The sequence below is a fragment of the Balaenoptera physalus genome (assembly GCF_965194825.1).
Source record: "Balaenoptera physalus genome assembly, chromosome: 1".
Taxonomy (NCBI): Eukaryota; Metazoa; Chordata; class Mammalia; order Artiodactyla; family Balaenopteridae; genus Balaenoptera; species Balaenoptera physalus.
Window position 1 is genome coordinate 153,267,173 of NC_138882.1, and position 22,180 is coordinate 153,289,352.

Genomic DNA, 22,180 nt, shown 5'->3' on the forward strand with positions numbered 1-22,180 from the left:
CCATGTCCCCCAAATGGAGCTCTAAGATGGTTTTCTCTCCAAGCCTAAAATCTTTTTCTTAGTCCTCATTCTCCTTGGCCTCAGTTGACTTATTTTTTGTATAGGTATACAATGTTGTTATTCCTAATACTGTTTGTTCATTATCTTTTACACCTGCATATGGCTTTTCTCATTTATATTGCTAGCTTCCAAAGGCAGAGGCTTTACCTTATGCTTATTTATAATTAAATGAAGTCATATATTTGAAAATGGTTTGCAGACTGCCGAGTGCTTTGTTATTATTCACTTCATTCCATCAACATGTTTTTTTTTTTTTTTTTTTTTTTTTTTTTTTTTTTTTTTAAATTTATCTTCTTTGATTTTTTTTTTTTTTTTATAAAGTCTCTTTATTCTTTTTTTTTTTTTTTTTTAATTAATTAATTAATTTATGGTTGTGTTGGGTCTTCGTTTCTGTGCGAGGGCTTCCTCTAGTTGTGGCAAGTGGGGTCCACTCTTCATCGCGGTGCGCGGGCCTCTCACTATCGCGGCCTCTCTTTTTGGGGAGCACAGGCTCCAGACGCGCAGGCTCAGCAATTGTGGCTCACGGGCCTAGTCGCTCCACGGCATGTGGGATCCTCCCAGACCAGGGCTCGAACCCGTGTCCCCTGCATTGGCAGGCAGACTCTCAACCACTGCGCCACCAGGGAAGCCCCATCAACATGTTTTGAGTACCCACTGTATGCCAGTCAATGTGCCACACATTCAGGATACAGAGAGAAGTAAGATTTGGTCTCTCATTCAAGAGTTTAGTGAAGGAGACAGATTATGATGGTATATAAATAAATTATCATACAATGAGACGTGTTAGGGGAGGGGTATGATGGAAGGCTTTGAAAGCTCCAATAATGTAACTATTTGCCTGAGAGAGACAGCGACAGAACTGAATTCCAGTGCAACATCCACCCTTTACTAGCATGGGACTTTGGCCAAGATACTCAACCTTTAGACCTCAGATTCTGAGAACTGAGAATAAGAATACCTCCCACACAGAATTGCCCTGAGGATTAAATAAGATGATAAATGCAAAGAATCCAGCATAGTACTTCTACATAACTGGTGTCCAACACCCAAGTGCATTCCTTTTTTTCCTTTCTTTCTAGGGAAGGTAGGACAGGCTTCCAAAGGTAATAGCATTTGAGCTGAGCTTATCAACATGAAAACTTTGCTTTCTTACTCAGGGAGGAGAAACTAACACTAGTAGATTAGCTAATAGGAATAGGTACTCTCTCCGGGGTTTCCTAGAATGAAGAGGGGAAGAATATTCCAAGCAAAGAGAACAGTATAGGTAAAGACATAATGTTTTGAGACTATGTATGGTGTATTTGGGGAATGGCATATCCTCCCAGATGGGGTAGGGTGAGGTAAACCAGTGAACCCATGGTGGGAGATGGGGCTAGAGAGGGAGACCTGGGCCAGACTGAATACCGTTTGCAAAGTTCTTTTCCTTCTGATATCTATTGTTTAGAGTTTAAACTTCCAGCTAGCCCTGCAGAACTGCAGACACACTGTCTTTAGACAGAAAAAAGTTCTCACAGGTTCACAGGGTTCCAACCCTTAAGTGGAAGCATATCAATTACAAAGATCTCACCTCCTATCTAATTCCCAAGACTACACAATGATTTCCAAAACATGGACCTTGATGCATAATTTATTCATTCACTCTGTAGCTTTGTAATTAAACCTGCAGAGGATTTGGAGATACACAGCAATACTGGTACAACTCCTTGCATAAACAAGTTTATGGTGCATAAACACACCACACGGGAGTGGAAAATTGATGATTTTCAATACTCCCCTATCTATATAGCTAATGATAGATTGTGTTATGAATGTAATTAAGTGGACCCAGGGCATGTATGTACTGACAAGATTCAAAAGCATGTGAACTGATAGACCCACACAATCCTTCCTGATCCAAATTTCTGTTACAGTCAGAGTCTGTACCATAGATTCCAGCTTTCTGATATTTATTATGTATGCTCTGAACTGTTCTCTAGGACATCTGGTGGAAGAAATCTGATAGTTGTGAAGTGTTCACTGTATTCTGGTACTGTGAGGATAATTTCACATTCATATTACTGAGTGCTTACTCTTTGTCAAGTGCTCTAGGTATACAGTGGAGAACAAATCAGACTTGGTTTCTGCCCTCATGTAACTTCTAAGTATCTCAAGTAAACCTCATAATGACCCTTCAAAATTAGAATTTTAAAGAGAAGGAAATGAGAACTAGGTGAGGTCAGTAATTGGCCCCAGAGCCAACTTATACTTTAGGCAGAGTAGACATAGTATTCAGGGCCCAAGAAAATGTTTTAACATTAATTTCTTTTTAAATCAGAATTTTTAAATGAATATAATAATAATGAATATATAATAATGAATCCAGCCTGAATTATATTTGTCTTTATGCCATGTAGTGATGCACATATATTTAAATACTTTTTTTTTTTAATGGAGGTTGGGGCCCATGAAGGCAAAAGTGCCTAGGGCCTACAAAAGTCATAATATGGCCCTGACTGGCCAAAAGTCACACTGCAGGTAACGGACAGAACAAAGTCAGGCAGGCCCTGGTAAGCCTGACATCCCATTTGATTAGATGCATCTAGAGGGTAGAAACTGTGCCTTCATTCCTCTCCTGGTACCTGGTTCCTAGGGGTAGCTCCATAAATGCTGAATTAGGTTGTATTAAGTCACCCCAAATTGCTTTATACGGTGAACAATGAACAGTAAATTCTTACAGATTGACGAAAACTCTGTGAATGCTGCAAAAATCATGTGGGCCTACCCATGTGGAAAATAAACCTGTAAATGAAGCCGATGCATTTTATCAGTTTGTAGAATCTTGGGGTCAAAAGATTAAAACACACATTTTTCTTTCCTTGCAAACAAAGATGCTTATCTTATACTATATATTGGACCTCTGACAAATCTCTGATGTCAGCATGATGTCCTAAAGATAAATATAATTATGTATATAATAAAAAAATTTAAATTCATCCATTCATTTAACATTCAGTCTGTTAGGAACGGAGATTATAACAACAAAGAAGCTACAGTGCCTCTGAGGAACACATGCTTAACTTAATCTACTTGTTTCACAAAAAATGAACAGAGTCTGTGGGAATGTTACCAAAGTAGTACGGGTGATTCCAATTTATCAGAATTGAAACATAATACAATTTCTCACATTTTGAGTATAACAATGGTAGAGGTTATTAGTGTTAAGGGAGCACTCCTAATGCTTATCATCATCTCACTTTCCTTTCAAAACCCTGAACGCCACCAGTGCCTAGAGCAGCAATTCTCAGCTGGAGACCAGTTTTGCACACCACCCCCAGAGGGACGTTTGGCAATGTCTGGAGATATTTTTAATTCCCACATCTGTGGGGGAGTGGAGAGTGCTAGCGGTATCTAATGAGTAAAAGCCAGGTATCCTGCTAAATATCCTACGATGCAAAGGAGAGACGCCCCACAGCAAAGAATTATCTGGCCCAAAATGTCACTAGTGTTGAGGTTGGAAAACCCTGGCAGGAAGAACCAAATCCAAACTCCTGCTGGCATTCAAGGCCTGGACCTTGAATTTGGCCCTTCCCACCTTTTCACTTTATCTCCTTGTGTCTTGTTCTCCGGACCCTCCATCTTCCCAGGAACCTTATGCTCCAGCACGATCAGACAGTCACAAAATTTTAAAGAGTGATTAAGCATTGGGCTCTAAAGTGAGGCAGACCTGGCTGTGTATCTAGGCTTTACAACCTGTCAACTGTGTATCCTTGGGCAAGTTACCCACCATCTTTAAGACTCAGTTCCTTCTTCTGGAAAGTGGAGATAACAGTAGTTATTGTTTTACAAGGATCGCAGGAGATGATGCAAGTAAAGCCATTGGACGCTGTCTGGCACATCTTTATGACTCTGTGCCCCTGTGCTCCTGCTGTTCTTGTCTTTTGTGTGTGTGTGTGTGTGTGTGTGTGTGTGCCCGCTTGACTTGTGGGATCTTAATTTCCTGACCGGGGATTGAACCCAGGCCCCTGGCAGTGAGAGCACCAAGTCCTAACCACTGAACCACCAGGGAATTCCCATTCTCATCTTTTTAAGGGCACCATACTCAGGCTTCCACATTCCTAAGTGAGTTGCCTAACGGTCTATCTCTCCAGGGAGCTCAAGAATTCCTGTAGGCCAAGGACTGGGTCCTCTCTGCCTTTGTGTCCCCTTTGGCACAGCATCCTGCCCACAGCAGGTGATCAGGAAATATTCGTTGAATTGCAATTCTGACACTCCCTTTAAGAGAAGACTGCCCTGCCAATGGGTAAAAAACCTAGAATTCTGAGGGAAGCTCTTTGAAACCCTTTCTTTAGGAGCCAGTCATGGTTTCCTTTGCTGCCTCCATTTTCTCTGCCCACCTCTCAGGGTTGGGGTTCTCCAGGGCTGGGGTACTTGCATGATTCTTGGCCAATCTCCCCTCCCTCTTCGAAACCATCTCATCTAGCTATGTGGCCTAAAATACCACTTATATGACCCCAAATTTATACTTATAGCCAGGACCTCTTCTGTGAACTCCAGATTTATATATTTTAACTGTGAACTCAATAACCTTAATTGGTTATATATTGACATCCTCTGCTTAGCACACAGCAACCAAAGTGATCTTTTTAAAATATAAATCCAACAATGTCACTCCCTTCAAGGGTTTCCCACCGCACCGGTTATAAATTTTTCCCATGGCCTACAGGCCCATTTAAAACTCTTGATTTCTCACCTCTTGACATTGTCCTCCTTGCTCACTCTGCTCAAGCCACATTGGTTGTCTTTCCAATGTTCAAATAAGACAAACTTATTCCCCTTCTCTGAGCCATTGTCCTTGATGTTGCCTCTGCCTGGAATACTTGTCTCCAGATCAATACATGGCTTCTCATTCAGATCTCAACCAGTACCAGTCCTGAAGAGGACTTCCACTCTTCTCCCAGCCTATCAGCCTTCCCCCCATCTCTCTCCAACTCTCTAAGTCATAACCTTGTTTTGCTTTTTTGAATGCCTATCATTATCTGATATTTGTTTGCTTCCTTAATGATTTTGTCTCCCCCCACTAGAAAGTGAGCCCCACAAGAGCAGGAGACTTGTCAGCCTTATTCTCCACTGTATATCTTCAGCACCTAGCCCAGTGCCTGGCGCATAGTAGGACCTCAATAAATAGATATTGAACAGATAAATAGTTGAATGAAGGTGCAGTGAAGGCACTGGAATGAGAAGGCTTGAGTTCTAGCCCCTGTTCCATCTCTATGTGACCTTGGCAAGTCATTTTGTCTCTCAGAGTCCATAAAGTAAGTCCCACAAGATAATACTGACCTTATAAGGTTAGTGTGAGGATCAAATGCTATAATGCATGGCAAGTTCTTGGTACAGTGCTTAGCACACAATATGATGATCAACTAATATTGGTGCTTTTTTCCCTCTTTGAGCTTCACTTGCCTCACAATAAGGGAAATGATACCGATTGCATGGTATTGGGTCGTTGTAGAAGTGATATTAAGTTACAAGTCTTTCCTTTCTCTGGGCCTTTGCACATAGTATTCCTTTTGCTCCTCTCTCCCCATTTCTTCCTGCCTGGCTAACCTTTGTTGTCACCCACTTCAGGAAGTCTTCCTTGAGATCTCATGCTGATTTAAGGCCTCTTCTGGGCCCCCTCAGGCCCTGGGTGTTTCTGTTAGACAGACATCCCACTGTTATTGTCCTGCATAGGCCCTGTAGGTGGATGGGTAGACGGAAGGAAGGGTACAGGGATAGAAGGAAAGAGGGATGGAAGGATGGAGGGACAGAGGGATGATGGAAGGAAGCATGTGAGAGCACTTCGAAACAGGTCGCACCAACAGTGAGCAGGCTGGCGGGACCCCAGAGGCCAGCCTGAGCTGGCCCCGCCCCGCCCCGCTCCCTAGGGACCCTGCCCTGTAGCTCCCTCAACACTTGGTCGCCTTCCCCCCATCTCCATCCTCCAGCACTCTCAGCGCGTGGTCCCCAGTCATTGGCTGCGGTCATTATTACCCCCAAGTCCGCAAATGAGAGACAGTCAGGTGCGGGGTGCTGGTGATCTCAGCCATCGCCCCGGGGCCCGGGCAGAGGCGGCGGCAGAGCGGAGCACCTGGCTAGGCTAGCGGCTCTCCGAGGCTGGGCGTGGAGACGCCGAGCTCCGCGAGATGAAGGGGCTGGCGCAGCTGCCACTGCTGCTGGCCACCTGCGTGCTGGGGGCGCGGGCGCAGCGCCGGCTCTACCTGCGCGAGGAGTTCCAAGACGGGGGTGAGAGGCTCGGCGGGGCGGGAGGGGATGGGGGGCGAAGGTAGACCGGACCCTACCTGCTCCTCCTCAGTCACCTGCCCCAGCCGTCTACAGTTCAAATCTCTGCTCCTTCCTTTCTGGCTGTGTGACCCTGGGCTAGTAGTTTACCCTGTCTACATTTTAATTTCCTTGCCTATGAAACGAGGACAGCAAAAGGCATCTTGCAAAAATTGTTATGAGAATTCAATGAGATAAGGTATGTAAAGCATCTTCCCTGGAATATAGTAGGTATTCAATAAATGCTTGTTCCCTTCCCTTCATCCTAAAAACAGAAGTGAACTCTGGAGGGAAAATATGAGCGCTAGTTGTGATAGTAAAATTTTGTGTTTCATAAAATATCAGAGCTCAGAGGATCTAGGAGATCTCCTTGCCCAGCCTCCTCCCTGGAATGACTCAGGAATATCAGAGAATTAGGGCTTATTTACCTAAGGACAGATGTTCAATGGTACTGTTTCAGCCCAGAAAATACTCTTCGTGTGTGTAGGTGTGTGTGTGTGTATGTAAAATCTGATTAGTTCTTTGAGAGTGCAGTGGATAGGGCACTTGCCTAGGAATCAGGATTGTTTGGATTTGAATCTATATTCCACCGTGAAAGCCTGCATAAGCCCTTTCCCCTTTCTGAGATTCAATTCCCTAATATGCAATACAAGTAACATTGTGTTGAGAACAAGCTGCAGAGATGGTTCCGAGGAAGGAATGAATAAGCCCAGGCAAGGGGACCGGACAGGAAAGGGTCAGGGAGAAGGTGAAACCCAAGCAGGGTTTTGAAGGATGAGTAAGAATTTATCTAAGGGGCAGGGATGGAGAGAAGGGTGTTCCAGGCAAGAAGAACAGCACGTACAAAGGTTCCCAGTTATGACACAGTCAGCAGTGGCATCTTCAGGAAACTGGAAATTGTGAAGGGGAGGGTGGTTGAGGGGAGGCTGGAGAACAGGCAGGGGCTGGATCAAGGGGGCTAAGGAGTCTGGCCTTTCGCTGAAAGCAGTGGGAGCTAGTGAAGATGGCAAGCTGGGGAGAAAAAAGATCTGGCCTGGGTATTAGAAAGAACATATCAACAAAAATGTGGAGAGTATACTGTGAAACTGACCAAAGTTGAGACTGGAGACAAAAACACCCAAAAAAACAAGCAAATGAAAAAACCATCTGGGAGGCTATGGTAACCTTCTTGGTGAAAAGTGGAGAGGCTTGGGGGAGGGGGTTGGTAGGGGGTATGTGGGGAGATAGGGGAAGGGGCAGACAGGAGAGATGTTTAGGATTTGGCTGAAGGGTGGGTTGCAGGAAGCCCTCAGCTTCACTGACTGGCTGTGGCGGAACCTTTTGACAAGGCACAAGCCTCTTCCAAGTGTAGGTTGCCGGTCCCCCATTTCCTAACTGACCTCAGCTATCCTATGCAGTGAACCCTGTGAGGCTAAGCTTCTGACCGTTAGCTCCTGCCCCACCTGCCCACCCCCGCCTGCCTGGGGTGGCTTTACCCACAACACAATTCTTCCTGTCAGAAGGCAGAGAACATGCACAGATCTGCAGTCACTTCCCCAAGGACTGAACCCTCCTTGCCCAGTGTGGCAAGGGTGAAATTCCCAAGGGTGTTATTGACAAATATTTCTGAAATACTCCTTGGAATCAAGAAAAAGGGGCTCTAAGTCCCAAACCCCAAGACAATTGATCATGACCAAAATCCAGCACCTTATGTGCAGAAAAGGCTGCTCTGCCTGATATCACCTCCTCCAGGAAGCCTTGCCTAGGCCTCTGCTAGGTCCCTCAACTTCTATGCTTTCTTTGCGTCAGCCCTACTCACACTATGGTTGTCATTTACCTGATTCTCCTCTGTTTCCAGTGTCAAAGTCAGTGCTTGGCTTAGACAGGTGCCCCGTAAAGGATTATTGAATGGTTGGGGCTTCCCTGGTGGCACAGTGGTTAAGAATCCGCCTGCCAATGCAGGGGACACAGGTTCGATGCCTGGGCCGGGAAGATCCCACATGCCATGGAGGAACTAAGCCCGTGCGCCACAACTACTGAGCCTGAGCTCTAGAGCCCTTGAGTCACAACTACTGAGCCCACGTTCCACAACTACTGAAGCCCACGCACCTAGAGCCCATGCTCCACAACAAGAGAAGCCACTGCAATGAGAAGCCCACGCACCACAACGAAGAGTAGCCCCTGCTCGCCGCAACTAGAGATAGCAACAAAGCAACAAAGACCCAACGCACACAGCAACAAAGACCCAATGCAGCCTAAAATAAATAAATTTATTTTTTAAAAAAGGATTACTGAGTGGTTGAACTGAACTTACACACACACACACACACACACACACGCATCCAAAAATCACATCCTATGAAGAAAAATGATGTTCCAAGCAATCTTCCTACAGTAGGACTTAGAGAAGTTAATTTTTGATGTTCAGTGCCTACTTTAAAGGAATCAACCCAAAATGTAATTATTATGCTGAAAGGAGAGAGATCAGAGAGATGTGCTGAGGGGCTGATGACTGCGGAGGGTTGGGTAGTGGGGTCACCAGGGTTCTGAGGCTTATCCTCAGAGTAGAAGACCCAGAAACCAAATACTGTTAGGGTACTCAGACCTGGGAAGATTTAGACGCTTGCTTGTTCTTCCAAACTCATATGAGGCTGGTATACAAACCAGATGTGCATAAATTCATGAGCATCTCAGACTTAACATGTCTAAAGCAAACTCTTGTGTTCTCCTCCAGACTTGCTCTTCCTCTGGTTTCCTCTATCTTAGTAAGTGACCCAACCATTCACCTGGTTGTTTAGGTCAAAAGTCTTAAGAGTCATCTTTGATTTCTTTTTTATTTATTTTCCCCTCATCGAATCTAGCAACAAGTCCAATTGACTCTACCCTCAAATTATATTCTGAATATGGTATTTTTTTTTTACCTCTCATATTGCTGCCCATGCTAGTCCAAGCTATTATCACCACTCATCTGGACTGTTGCAGGAATTCGAGTGTCTTCTCTGCTTCTGTTCCTGCTTCTCCATAGTCTCTTCTCGTCTAAATTTCAGAATGCTCCTTTTGAAATATAAATCAGATTGTAGCATTCTGGAACTTAAAAACCACCACTGTCTTTCTATTAGAGTTAAAATAACATCCAGGCTTCTCACCATGACCTACAAGAACCTCCGTGATCTGATCCCTGCCTGTCTCTCCAATCTTATCTCCTGCTTCTTCATTACATTCTAGCCACACTGGCTTTCTTGCTGTTTCTCAGACACTCCAGGCTCAGTCCCATCTCAAGGCCTTTGCACTTGCTGTGATTTCTGCCTGGAATATTCTCTTAGATCTTTACGTGATTTACTCCTTCTCATCATTCAGGTTTCTGCTTAAATGTCTCTTTAAATGTCGGAGGGGCTTTTCTTGTTCACTCTATCAAAAAGTATCCCCCCATATACATATCTATCCCTTTGTATGATTTAATTTTTTTAAATCAACCTTTTTGAGATATAATCTATATACATAAAATGCACCCATTTGAAGTGTATCATTCACTGAATTTTGAAAAATATAAACACCTGTGTGACCACCACCACAAGTAATATATAGAACATTTCCTTCACCCCTGAAAGTTCCCTCATGAACATTTGCATGCTTAATTTTTCAGAATACTTTTCACTGTTCGATGCATTTCTTGTTTACATGTTTATTCATTGTCTTTCTTTTTCTCCTCGCCATTAGATTCACCTCCTGAGAACACAGTGCTTCTCTGTTGTGTTCATTGCTGTATCTGTAGCCTGCAGAACAAGTACATAGCAGATGCTCAATTATTTTTGAATGAATGAATGAATTGCACTGGGAAATGACCCTTTCGAGAGATCAGAATGCTCATACTAGCCAAGGCAAACACTTCCTGGTTGTCAGGGACCCAGGAAACCAAATGCAGTGAGTCAGAACTTAATCTTTGTTGAATGCTTATTGTGTACCAGTGGATTTTTTTCTTTATACCTTATTTTATTGAATCTCTCAACAGTTCTGTCAGAAAGATGATATCTCTCTTTCACTGATGAGGAAACTGAGGTTCAAAGAGGTTGAGTGACCCTCCCAAGTTTACACAGCTAGTGTCAAAAGTGGTTTGGAGGCCAAATAGGCAAACTGGAAAGCATTCATTGCATTTTGCAGTTAAGAGACCATTTCACGACTCAGAGGAGTGGTGGGGGTGGAAGGCTGCCTACAGTAGGTTGAAGGATGGATGAGGACCTGGGAAATGAACAGGACAGCCGTGGGCTATGTTTTGGAGAATGCCGGCTGAGAGAGGAAGTCATGTAGGGCTCAAGTAGGTAATTTGGGATGCAAAGGGAAAGTGAAGGTGGAAGGTTTGGATGACACAGTGGGGCTTTTGCAGAGAGGCAAATGGGCAGGGGAGGAGTGAGCAGAAAGGCAAATGGTCGAGAGGAGTGAGCAAGGTGATGGATCCACATCTCTATCAACTTTACAACCCCTGCACTTGGTACAGTGCCCGGCTCATAGAAAATGCTCATAAATATTGTGGAAAGAAGGATGGAGGGAGGGAGGGAAGAAGGAAGGACTGTGAGAATTAGATAGGAAGGAGACAGTTGACTGGAAAAAAATGGAGGGGATCAAAGAACAGGTGTACTTTGAGTAACAGAGCGTGAGAGTTGGAGGATAGAAAGCCACAATCATGGAGGGGGGAGTTTGGGTTTGAGATTTCAGAGGTGGAGCAGTTTCTGGTCACGATAAGGTCCAAGGTGTGAATGTAGGGGCAGATGGCTAAACTGGAATGGATGGAAGGTCACTGGAGATGGGGTGTGTTATTAATAATTGGAAACATTCAGAGACAAACCTAAATATCCATCAGTAGGGGCCCAATGAAGTGAAGTATGATAGAGCCATATAATGTTTGGAAAGTTCTTAATGTCATGGGGAAGTGTTTATGATCTAAGCTTAGTTGTAAAAGGTACAAAATTACATATAAGGCATATATTGTCACTATGTAAAATATATTTGTGCATAGAGGAAAGGAATAGATGAAGATATACCAAAATGTAAATGGTAAATAATGGAATTTCAGATGACTTTTTTTTTTTTACTTTATTTTCTACAATGAACTTGTGTTACTCTTTTAATTAAAAACTATTAAAAATGAAGAGAACTGTTCTGTCTTTCCATTTCTTTCTGGAACTGAATTTCCTCCTTTCAAACTCTAGTTTTTACAGCTAAACTGTATCTGATGCCTTAGGTAACCTTTATTAAGCATAGTTTTACTCACTAGGCATGATGCTTTACACACTCCAATTCTCACCTCCACTCTGTAAAGTAATTATTTTTCCAGTCTACAGACAGTATGACTGAAGCTCAGAAACACTGCATAATTTGTCTGAGGTCACACAGCTATTAAACGGCAAAGTCAGGATTTGAACCCAGGACTGTGTGATATCAAAACTGATTTTTCTCACATTACTCCTGCTCCCCACCCCATTGCCTCCCATGAATCTGGTACTTGAAGGCCTTCTAGCTCACATTTTAAGTAGTGCCTAGCAACCCCAAGAAAGGTAAAGCTTAGATTCTTTGAATGTCAGAACTGAAAGGGCTCTGAAAGCTCATCTAGTCCCAAATGGCCTCCTTTTCCCCATTTACAGATGGGAAAACTGAGGTCCAGAGAGAGGATATGACATGGCAGGACCATTTACGGGTTTGTGGCAGAGCTTGCTTGAGTCAGGCTCCTTTCTTTCTGCTGTTTTCCCAGACTATTCCAGGCCACATTGCAACTTGGCAACTAGAGGGTTTTTAGAATTCAACCCTCTCATTGTACAGATGGGAAAACTGAGACCTAGAGAGGAGAGGTGGTTTCCCCAAAGTCACACAGTGAGTCAGTGGCAGAGATGTTTGTTGAACCCAGGTCTCTTACCTCCATAAAGGATGCACTGGCCACTGATGCAAGCTGCCAAGTGTCAGGTGGCCAGCAGGTAATCATACCAGTGGCCTCAGGGACAACATGAGCTTTTGGAATCTCAGACTTCGCATAAAAAAAGGGCACATTAAAATATGCAGGAATTGTGGTTGATTGAATTGGAGAATCATTGAATTAGTGACATAAACAGGTGTGAGGGGGAGAGCTAATGGTGACAGCAAAGACCATTGTCAAAGTACAAAATCAGACAGAAAGAGACTGGAATTCAGATGAGGGACTGAATGATGCAGAAGTCACAAGGTCTGTGTGTGTGTGCGTGCATGTGTGTGTGTGTGTGTGCACGCGTGTGTGTGAATGTTAATTCTGTCAGTTCTCAGACTTGACCGTGAAAATTTGGCTGAAGAGACATTCTGAGACAAAGGACCTCTGTGCCCAGCTGGCTCAGGCTTGCTGAGGAACAGCCTGCTGCTCAGGCTTATGACTGATAAGCTATTGGGACCATCTGTGGATTGTGGATACTTGGACATGCTGGGCCTGAGGAAGAATCACCCTGGACAGATGCCCAAACCCAAGAGGCCTGATCCAGCTGGCCTTTCCAGGTCTCAAGTACAAACTGATGGCAAGGATCTCTCCAGAGGCTGCAGGGATGTGGAGGTGAGAGCAGGAGCCGTTGTTAACATACAGAAAAGAAAAAAAAAGGCTGGAGGGGAATATAGCAAAATGTTGACAATGGTCATCTTGGGAGGTAGATTATGGATATTTTTACTGCATGTTTGCTTCCTCTGGGCTTTCTACATCTTCTACAATAAATTATTTACTTTGAAAATCCAAGAAATATAAAATAAGAAAAGCAGATGATTTATTTGTCTGTCTCTCTGTTTAGACCCTGAGCTCTTTGAGGGATTATGTCTTGTTTGTACCCTGGCTTCTAGCACTCACACTGGCACAGTGTAGGTTCTCTGCAAAAATTTAAGTGAAGGACTTAAATTCTATCATAGTTCAAACATATGGGCTCTTATTTAATGTTCACTTTCTTAGCAAACTTGGCTATCTGCTTCTTAGGGTATAGTTGATTAGAAATGACAGCTTACAAAATGAACGGAGTACCCACTACAATACCCATTCAATGACAGCAAAAAAAATAATTTTAATAGTTATTATTAATCATCATCCTATTAATTAATAATTATTACTATTATCTTAATTAATTTGGTCCTCATGCCAATCTATCATTCAACGAACTTTTATTGAGTACCTACTACGTGCACAGTCTTCCTTTCCTTAAAGAGTTTAAATATAATCCTTATTTACAGATGAGAACACAGATTCAGAAAAGTGATTGACCCAAGATTCTTATCCAGTGCTATTCACCACCTCATAAGGCTTTTTACTAGTTGATAAATATCTGAGTGACTATGGTCTATGTGGCAGACATGCAGTTAGACTGGTAGACAGAAAGAAAGGAAAGGAAGTGAACAGGTAAGTTGGCAGGCAGGTAAGAGGGACGTAGGTCCACCGGTTTCACAAGAGCTGGGTAGATTGCTAGAGGCAAACACACTGACCTCAGGGAGAAGTGAGTGCTCACAGCTGAATGGGAACAGCGGAGACAGAAAAATTTCAAAACAAACTCACACTTCTGCTGTACATTACAGCCTAGTACAGAGCTTGAGTCTTCAAGAAACTTAAAATTTTGTTTAGGATTCTCTACATAATGGGTCAGGGTCTCCTATAATGTCTACAAAACTTTTCCATTGAAAACGGTAGACAAAATGTTGGTACCTGAAGAGGTAAGCTTTAGTTTATCTAGCAAATTCTCTTTTGCAAAATATAATCTGATGATGTTGAATAAATGTGACAAATATGTATTTTTATCTAATTATGCAAGCATTTTCTAAAGGACCTATTCGGTTCCAGGCTCAGGACTAGGTGCTGGGGAAGGCACAACTTTTACCTTCAAGAGTAGAAATATTTCTCTCTTTACCTTTGATATTATGTATCTTTGTATACATATACACATACACAGATTCGGCTTCAAGTAGTACTTATTGAGCACTTACGATGTGCCTGACACTGTGTTGCATGCTGTTTCATTTAATTCTCCCAGAAACGATGAGGTAGGTAAAACCTTTCTATAGATGAATAAACTGAGTGTCAGAGAGGCTGAAGATCCTGCTGAAGCTAGTGGAAGAGATGAGGCCCTAGCCCAGTCTTCTGATTTGAACTACACCACAAGCCAGGCATCCTGGGAGGTACATTTTGGAAATGAGTTCATTTGACAGAAGAATCATTGTTCTTTGGCCTCCTTGGTTCTGCATCTTTACAGACGTGGCTGTGATTATGTGCATTTATCGGCTAGATGTGGTAGCAGCCAAACACCTGTTATTTTTTGCTGGCTGGATCTCTGGGGACATACAGATATTTGAACAGTTTGAAGGAAAGATTTAACAAGGAAAAAAAGATGGTAGCATCCAACCTTGGTAAATACACTGCTCTCTTCCTCTCAATTAATAAGAGCTCTCCTTGATCTGGCCCCTCTGCCCTGCAAAACCATACAATACTGCTTGCATTTCCCTTGAAACACCATGCGTTTCATGCCTCAGGGCCTTTCCACATGCAAGACATTCTGTTTGGAACACCCACTCCTACCTTTTCTTCTTTTTCAGTTCTTCTTCAGGCATGCCCTCTCTGAAATCTACCCTAACTCTGGAGGGCAGTCAGTGCTTTTCTGAATTTCACTGTCCTGTGTGTCCCTCTATCACTCCCCTTACCACACTGTATTGTAATTGTTTACTTGTCTGTCTTTTCAGACTCTGAGCTCCCTGAAGCTCGTAGGCCCCTGGAGGGACTTTGTCAGATTCAAGTCTGTGCCCCTGGTGCCTGGCATAAAATGAAAACTCAAGAAATATTTGTTGAATGAAGGAATAATGAGCCCAGGATCAGAGTACAGTAGAACTGGGCTCTAGTCTCAGCTCTGTAACTGGCAACTGTGTCCATGAGCAAGTCACTTCCTTCTCTTGGCTTCATTTTCTCTATACACAATACAAGGAGGTCAGGTTAATGACCACGAAGGGTCGTTCTGGCTTGAGCCCTTTATGAGTTAAGATGTTAAGAGGAAAGTATAAAACATTAAAATGGAACTTTATTAACCAGGTGACATTATTCTCCTAACAAGAAAGGTTCCTTATTTGAGGACATCTTAAACTGTGGCAAGTTAGATTTGCATCAGTACTGTTCACCCAGAAAAAATGATTAGTGATAAAAAGTTCTGAGTTCTGTTCTAACCTCTCCTATCATAAAGTTCAAGGTCAAAGCTGTAAACTGTTTCAACATGCATGCCAGACTCAATTAACATTTGTCAAGTGGATTAATAAATGAGTCAATCCATTTGTAAGGCTGAGAATCTATGGCATAGGCAAAAGGCATGACCATGCATCCATTCAGTCATTCAGCAAATGTTTTTGGTGATTTACTCTGTGCTAGAAACTGGGACACAAGGGTTAGTAAAATAGTTATGAAACTTCTCAGTCTGGTGGGGAAGACAGACATTACTCAAACTATACACAAATAACTTTATTAATTACAAACTGTAAAGTACTATGGTTGATTCTTACATTTGCTGTACACTCTTTAGGTTATAAAGGACTTTTCACACACATGATTTCATGGGAAGCCGTATAGTATAGGGATCAAGAGCACAGATTTTGATGTTGCAAAGTCCTGGGTCCAAGCCTGCTTACTCATTTAACTTACAAACTTTGTTCTTGGACAAGTTTCAGAGTTCCACTCTCCTCATCTTTTGAATGTGGGAAAAAATAGGACATTTGTCACAGAGCTATTATTGGACTACAATGAGATAATGCATGTAAGGCCCTCTGCACAATGCCTGACATGTAGTTGCTAAGCAGTAGCTATTATTAAAATTACACAAGCTTTTTCTCTTCATAACACTTTTCCCTGCATGCCCCCTCTCCTTCCAGAGAAGAGGCAGTATTTGAAATCAAACAGATTTGGGTTCAAATCTCAGGTGCACCACTTACTAGATGCAAAATGTAACTAATAATATCTATCTTAAAGCATTATCCATGGGAGTAAATGAGGGGAAATTTTCAGGGAGCCACACAAGGGTCTAACACATAATAACAAATCTTTTGACTTTGACATAAATTCTTATCCTTCATTGCGTCAACTATGGTCAGGGAAGCAGGATCCATTTCATTCAAGCCACAGCAACTTGAGGCAGGAAGAACCTGCTGGGGTCCTTCCCTCAGGAGTGATGGGTGAGGTGGTCACTGAGACATTCTGGCCTGTGTAACACAAAGATCTTGGAAGTGACAGGGGAAGACAAGAGAAAGCAAGCCCCTGGGCCTCAGGAAGGGAGGTGTTTGTTAGACTTGAGTAATAGGAGTCAACAGAGCCGGCTCAGGGTGGCATTATTAGATGTATGTTGATATGGGGTTTTCATGGGCAGAGCTAAGGCAATAACCCTAGATATTGGGTAGTCGGATTTGAGAAAGAGCAATTCAGCTACAGGGAGGAGATGAAATAAAGGCTACCCTCAAGGCCTCTTCCATCTCAAGCTGCCAAATTGCCCCATGACTCTGGGACTGTGGTGGGTCCAGGAAGTGGGAGTCAGCAACTCTGAGGCATAAAATCAGAAAGGCACTGAATGTTTGGATGGAGTGCCAGGTCCCAGAAAGAATGCCTCTTTGTCTATATGCCATCTATGCCAAAGCAAAACAAATTTATCACCATCTCCTTGAAACTGCAAAGGAGAGTCTAAAAAGTTTAAGCAATAAAAAAGGGTAAATGGAAATTGATTGTTCAATATCATCATTACTAATTCAAGAAGTATAAAATGATATTACTAATCTCTTTACTTGGTAAGCTAATTTTATTATTTTATTTTACTAAACATAAATATGTATAAGGGCTCAGTCCCCCAACCATATTTTCCACCAACTTTTATGAGAGTGTCTCATGCCTTTCAAACGAACATTCCTGTAGTGGTTTTCAGGATTTCACTTTCATAGGGGAGGGTGGGTTAGAGCATTAATGGAACACTAACCATATGGTAGTGCATAAATGGTGGGGTTCAGGCATCAGATAGTGAAGCGGATTTCAGGAATACTGGAGTAATCTATTTTATTTTACTTTTTGTTTTATTTTATTGAAGTATAGTTGATTTACGATGTCGTGTCAGTCTCAGGTGTACAGCACAATGATTCAGCTGTACCTACATATATTTTTTTTCAAATTCTTTTCCTTTATAGGTTATTGGAAAATATTGAGTATAGTTCCCTGTGCTATACAGTAGTTCGGAGTTATCTTTTGATATCCCGTTACTGTTCCCATAACACTTGATCAGCCTTGGCTGTATTTCATTGTCTTTAAAAAAACATAAACCATTTTTATATGTTGCTTTTTTTCTTCTTTAACTCTATAGATGGATGGAAAAAATGATGGGTTGAATCTAAACATAGGCTGGATTATGGTAAATTTCAGCTCACTGCAGGAAAATTTTACAGAGACAAAGAATAGGGTAAAGGTAATTACTACAATTTAGGAACATACAAATTTACTGGGAGAGTTCTGACTTTTATACAACTGTTTTTATTTGTGATTACCAGTTCGCTTCTCTTTCTTAGAATAAAAAGAAGTAGTAGAATGTGAAGAATGACTTCTCCACAAAAATAATAATGTATTTGTTGAGTAACACGTATTTAAAAGTAAGTCCTTAGACACATTATCCCCATTAATCTTCCTAATAACTTCATGAGATGGTTACTATTATGTTCCCAATTTTTCAGGGGGCGTCAGAGAAGTTTAATAATTTGCCCAAGGCTATATTCACAGCTGGCAAGAGGTGGGGCTGAGACCTGATTCTAGGTCTGACTCCAGGACTGTGTTCATTACCCTGGACTATACTGCTTTCCCCAACCCTAGGATTTTTAAAAATTTAACACTCTTCACTTGAAACAGGGGAAAGCACTATGTAACCCCCAAATACTGCTCTCCCATGGAGCTGCTTGCTACAATAGAGAACTGAGCAGACAGACCTAGAGCTATGACTTGCTGGCTGCATAATTTAGGCAAGACTTTTCATTTCTCTTAGCCTTGATATTAGATGGAGATAATAGTCATCATTTGCCATGTTCATTAGACAGGGCTGCTGTAAGAGCCAAATAATATTAGGAGGGAAGGAGGAGCTCTAGGCAATGGTTTTTTTGTCTGAGAAAGCTTCTGTCCTATAAATAGAATCCATTGATTGCCTTCTGGAGTGATTTCCCATCTTCTTTCTCCTGGCTACTGTTATGAATCTCATTTTCATGTTTAGTAAAGAGGAGAATTACGAATTGGCTTGAACATTTAAAGTCTCATTTAAATCCACTCTGGAAAATTGTTTCCCGAGGAGAAGAAAACTGGAGGCTGTCTGAGTGACTCTTCTGAGGGCTCAGTCTGCACAGCCGCCCATCTACTCTCAGTTTGTTTGTTTTTTAAATTAATTAATTAGTTAATTTTTGGCTGCATTGGGTCTTCGTTGCTGCGCACGGGCTTTCTCTAGTTGCGGTGAGCGGGGGCTACTCTTCGTTGCGGTGCTCGGGCTTCTCGTTGCGGTGGCTTCTTTTGTTGCCGAGCGCTGGCCCTAGGCTCACGGGCTTCACTAGTTGTGGCACATGGGCTCAGTAGTTGTGGCTCGCAGGCTCTAGAGCACAGGCTCAGTAGTTGTGGCACATGGGCTTAGTTGCTCCATGGCACGTGGGATCTTCCCAGACCAGGGCTTGAACCCGTGTCCCCTGCATTGGCAGGCGGATTCTTAACCACTGCGCCACCAGGGAAGCCCCCAGATGGATTCTTAACCACTGCGCTACCAGGGAAGTCCCCTACTCTCAGTTTGATTTCTTGGTTGTTGCTCCCCATACCTCATCCTACACAGGTTCATTAGGTACCTCCTGGTTTTCTAAAAGGGTTCTGGGTACAAATGAGGCTCCAGGGCGTGTGTGGGGGTGGGGGGGAATCACACGGCTGCACAGCTAAGTTTGGTAGAGTGGAAATTCAAGACTTGGTTTTCTACCTATGGGTTCAGTGCTCTTTCCTTTGTGCCCACTCCTCCCTCCATGAAGTCTTCTCTGGCTACTCTAGCCTCCCTTGAGGTCTTTGGGGAAATAAGCATACTCTTTAAAATATAGACAGCTCCTAATGCAATATTAGACATGAAAGTGCTTAGAGCACAGAGCCTGGTGTGCAATAAATGCTCAAGAGACATCTGAATCAGGACCTGTGATCCTTCTGAGCAATTTAACACATATTTATTGAGCATTTCCTCTATGCCAGATCTTTTTTTTTTTTTCTTTCGGCCGTGCCACGTGGCTTGTGGGATCTTAGTTCCCTGACCAGGGATCGAACCCAAGCCCTCGGCAGTGAAAACACAGAGTCCTAACCACTGGACTGCTTAAAAACTATTCAAAGAGACTGAAATAAACTTAATTGCAACATAATGTGACCCAACGAAGTACAAAGAGCTGTGGGATCATGAAGGAAGGACCCTCACCAAGCATGAATAATGATCGTCCCTTGCATTTTATATTGACAGTTTATAAAGTGCTTCTCACTTCTCTTACCCATTTAACTTTTTCACGGGAACCCTCTGGGGTATGATTAATTATCCACATTTTGCTGATGAGGAAGCTAAGACTCAGAGAATTAAAGTGACAGAGCCATAACCAGAAAGCTGGGCAGCAGCTTAAAATAATGAAAAGACCACTAACCTGGAAGTCTGGACACTTGGCTTGTGTGTCTGTCACTTGTGACTATATGATCTTAGATAAGTAACTTTCCCTCTCTGGGGCTTGGTTTTGTCATCTATAAAATAATGTAGTTAGACTAGAAAGGCTCTAAGACCCCTTACAGCTCCGATATTCTCTGGAGGAGGAGATAAAGTCTTGGGTTGGGGGCTCTGGAATTAGATAGACTGGTTGTGTGATTCTGGACAAGTGAAATAGCCTCAATGATTTCATGATAAAGTGGAGATATTAGTAGGGCCCACCTCATAGGGTTTTTATGAGGATTAAGAGTAGTAATACACATGAATGAAACATATTGCCTGGTAAAGAGGAAGTGTTCAACAAATGTTAGCAACAATTATCACTTATTCTAAGAGTCTGTGCTGGGCCTCTTCCTACCACAGCAGTTGTGCACGGCAGAGCCTGATTCTGGCCACCCATGGGGTCTTAATAGAAACAGAGCTTGTTTTGTAGAGCTTCAGAATAGTATTTAAGTATCTCTTGAAAATCAGAGACAGTATGGTATAAGGGAAAGAAAGAATCAGTCAAACATGTCATAAAAATCCCAGTTTAGGGGACTTCCCTGGTGGTCCAGTGGCTAAGATTCTGCGGTCCCAATGCAGGGGCCCTGGTTCGATACTTAGTCAGGGAACTAGATCCCACATGCTGCAACTAAGAGTTCGCCTGCCGCAACTAAAAATCCCACATGCCACAACTAAAGATCCCTTGTGCTGCAGCGAAGATCTCACACGAGGAAACGAAGATCCCCCGTGCCATGACAAAGACCCGGTACAGCCAAATAAATAAATAAATAAATAAATATTAAAAAAAAAAATAAAGTGGGTGCATTAAAAAAAAAAAATCCCAGTTTAGTTCCTTACTAGCCTTGTGGCCCTAGGCAGGTCACTTCACCTCCCTGTGACTCAGACTCCTAATTTGTAAAGGTGAAGATAGTACCAATGTTGCAGGGTTGCTCTGAGGCTTGAATAAGATAATGCGTGTAAAGCATCCAGGACATCACCTGGCATGCAGTAGGTGAGTAAGAAGGTAGCAGAGATTGGTGAGACCAAGTGCTAGGTTTCTCTGGCTGCTCTTAGGGTATTTAAATCTAAAGATTCTGTGCTCTCTGCTCTCAGGTCTCCAGACCAGTGAAGATGCCAAGTTCTATGCCCTCTCCACCAGGTTCAAGCCATTCAGCAATGAGAACGAGACCTTGGTGGTTCAGTTTTCAGTAAAACACAAGCAAGGCATCCACTGTGGTGGCGGGTTCGTGAAACTCTTTCCTGACACCCTGAACCAGGAGGATATGCATTCAGAATCCAAGTAATACATCATGTTTGGTAAGCTCTCTGACAGTAGTCACTGTCAGCCCTGTGAGGTCTTAATGAGAGCCACTGTAGTTGTAGAAAAGGCTCAGATGGAAATTTATATTTTAAAAAATTTATTGTATTGGAGTATAGTTGATTTACCGTGTGTTAATTTCTGTTGTACAGCAAAATGATTCAGTTATATATGTACAGTTTTTATATACACACACACATACGAGCATACACATTCTTTTTCATATTCTTTGGAACAGGAAATTTCTAATGTGATAGCTCCACCTCCCTCTGTGGTAAGACTCTTAGAAGACCTGAGAAAAGCAACTCTAAACCTAAATGTTAATATAGAGGTGAAGAGTCACATGGTATTAACAAGGCTACAGTACAGAGAGACACTTTCCATTTCTAAGAAAAAGAGAAAGGTATCAGAAACTGTGTAGATACTCTCAAATGTACCTATTACAATAAGGCTTTGTGCTCTGAAGGAGGTTCCTGCCCTCAGGGAGAGAAAGGCACAGAAGGTTAGGGAAATCACCTTTATCCAACATCTGTAGTGCATCCAGTGTTGCATCTGTAACCACAGTATACTGGGCCTCCTTGGGGGCAGTCCAGCTCTTACTTAGCTCAGTTTCAATGTGGTTGATATTTAAAAAATCAAGAAACAACAGCAACTAATCCAACTCCCAAATCATTGGTGAAGAATGTGGATTTTACTGAAGGTTTTTGCACAAATTCAGAGGAAAGGGTTAAACTACACATCATAAATCAACATTTCCTTAAAATGCTCTCTAGATGTTTTTTCTTTTCCCAGGGAGCTCCAGATCTCTCTCTTG

At 42.6% G+C, this 22,180-nt stretch overlaps 1 protein-coding gene and 1 pseudogene across 2 annotated transcripts in view; one reads left to right on the forward strand and one right to left on the reverse strand.

Annotated features, from left to right (window-relative positions):
• Window positions 1–22,180, reverse strand: part of LOC309645229 (SCAN domain-containing protein 3 pseudogene) — a 203,951-nt pseudogene that overhangs the window by 50,958 nt on the left and 130,813 nt on the right. The gene's annotated exons all lie outside the window — the stretch shown is intronic.
• Window positions 19,699–22,180, forward strand: part of LOC309645519 (calreticulin-like) — a 29,585-nt gene continuing 27,103 nt past the window's right edge. Inside the window, exon 1 of the mRNA XM_082430738.1 lies at window positions 19,699–21,365. Coding sequence (XP_082286864.1) covers window positions 21,359–21,365 — 7 coding nt within the window. The 5' untranslated portion in view covers window positions 19,699–21,358. The remainder of the gene's footprint in view (window positions 21,366–22,180) is intronic.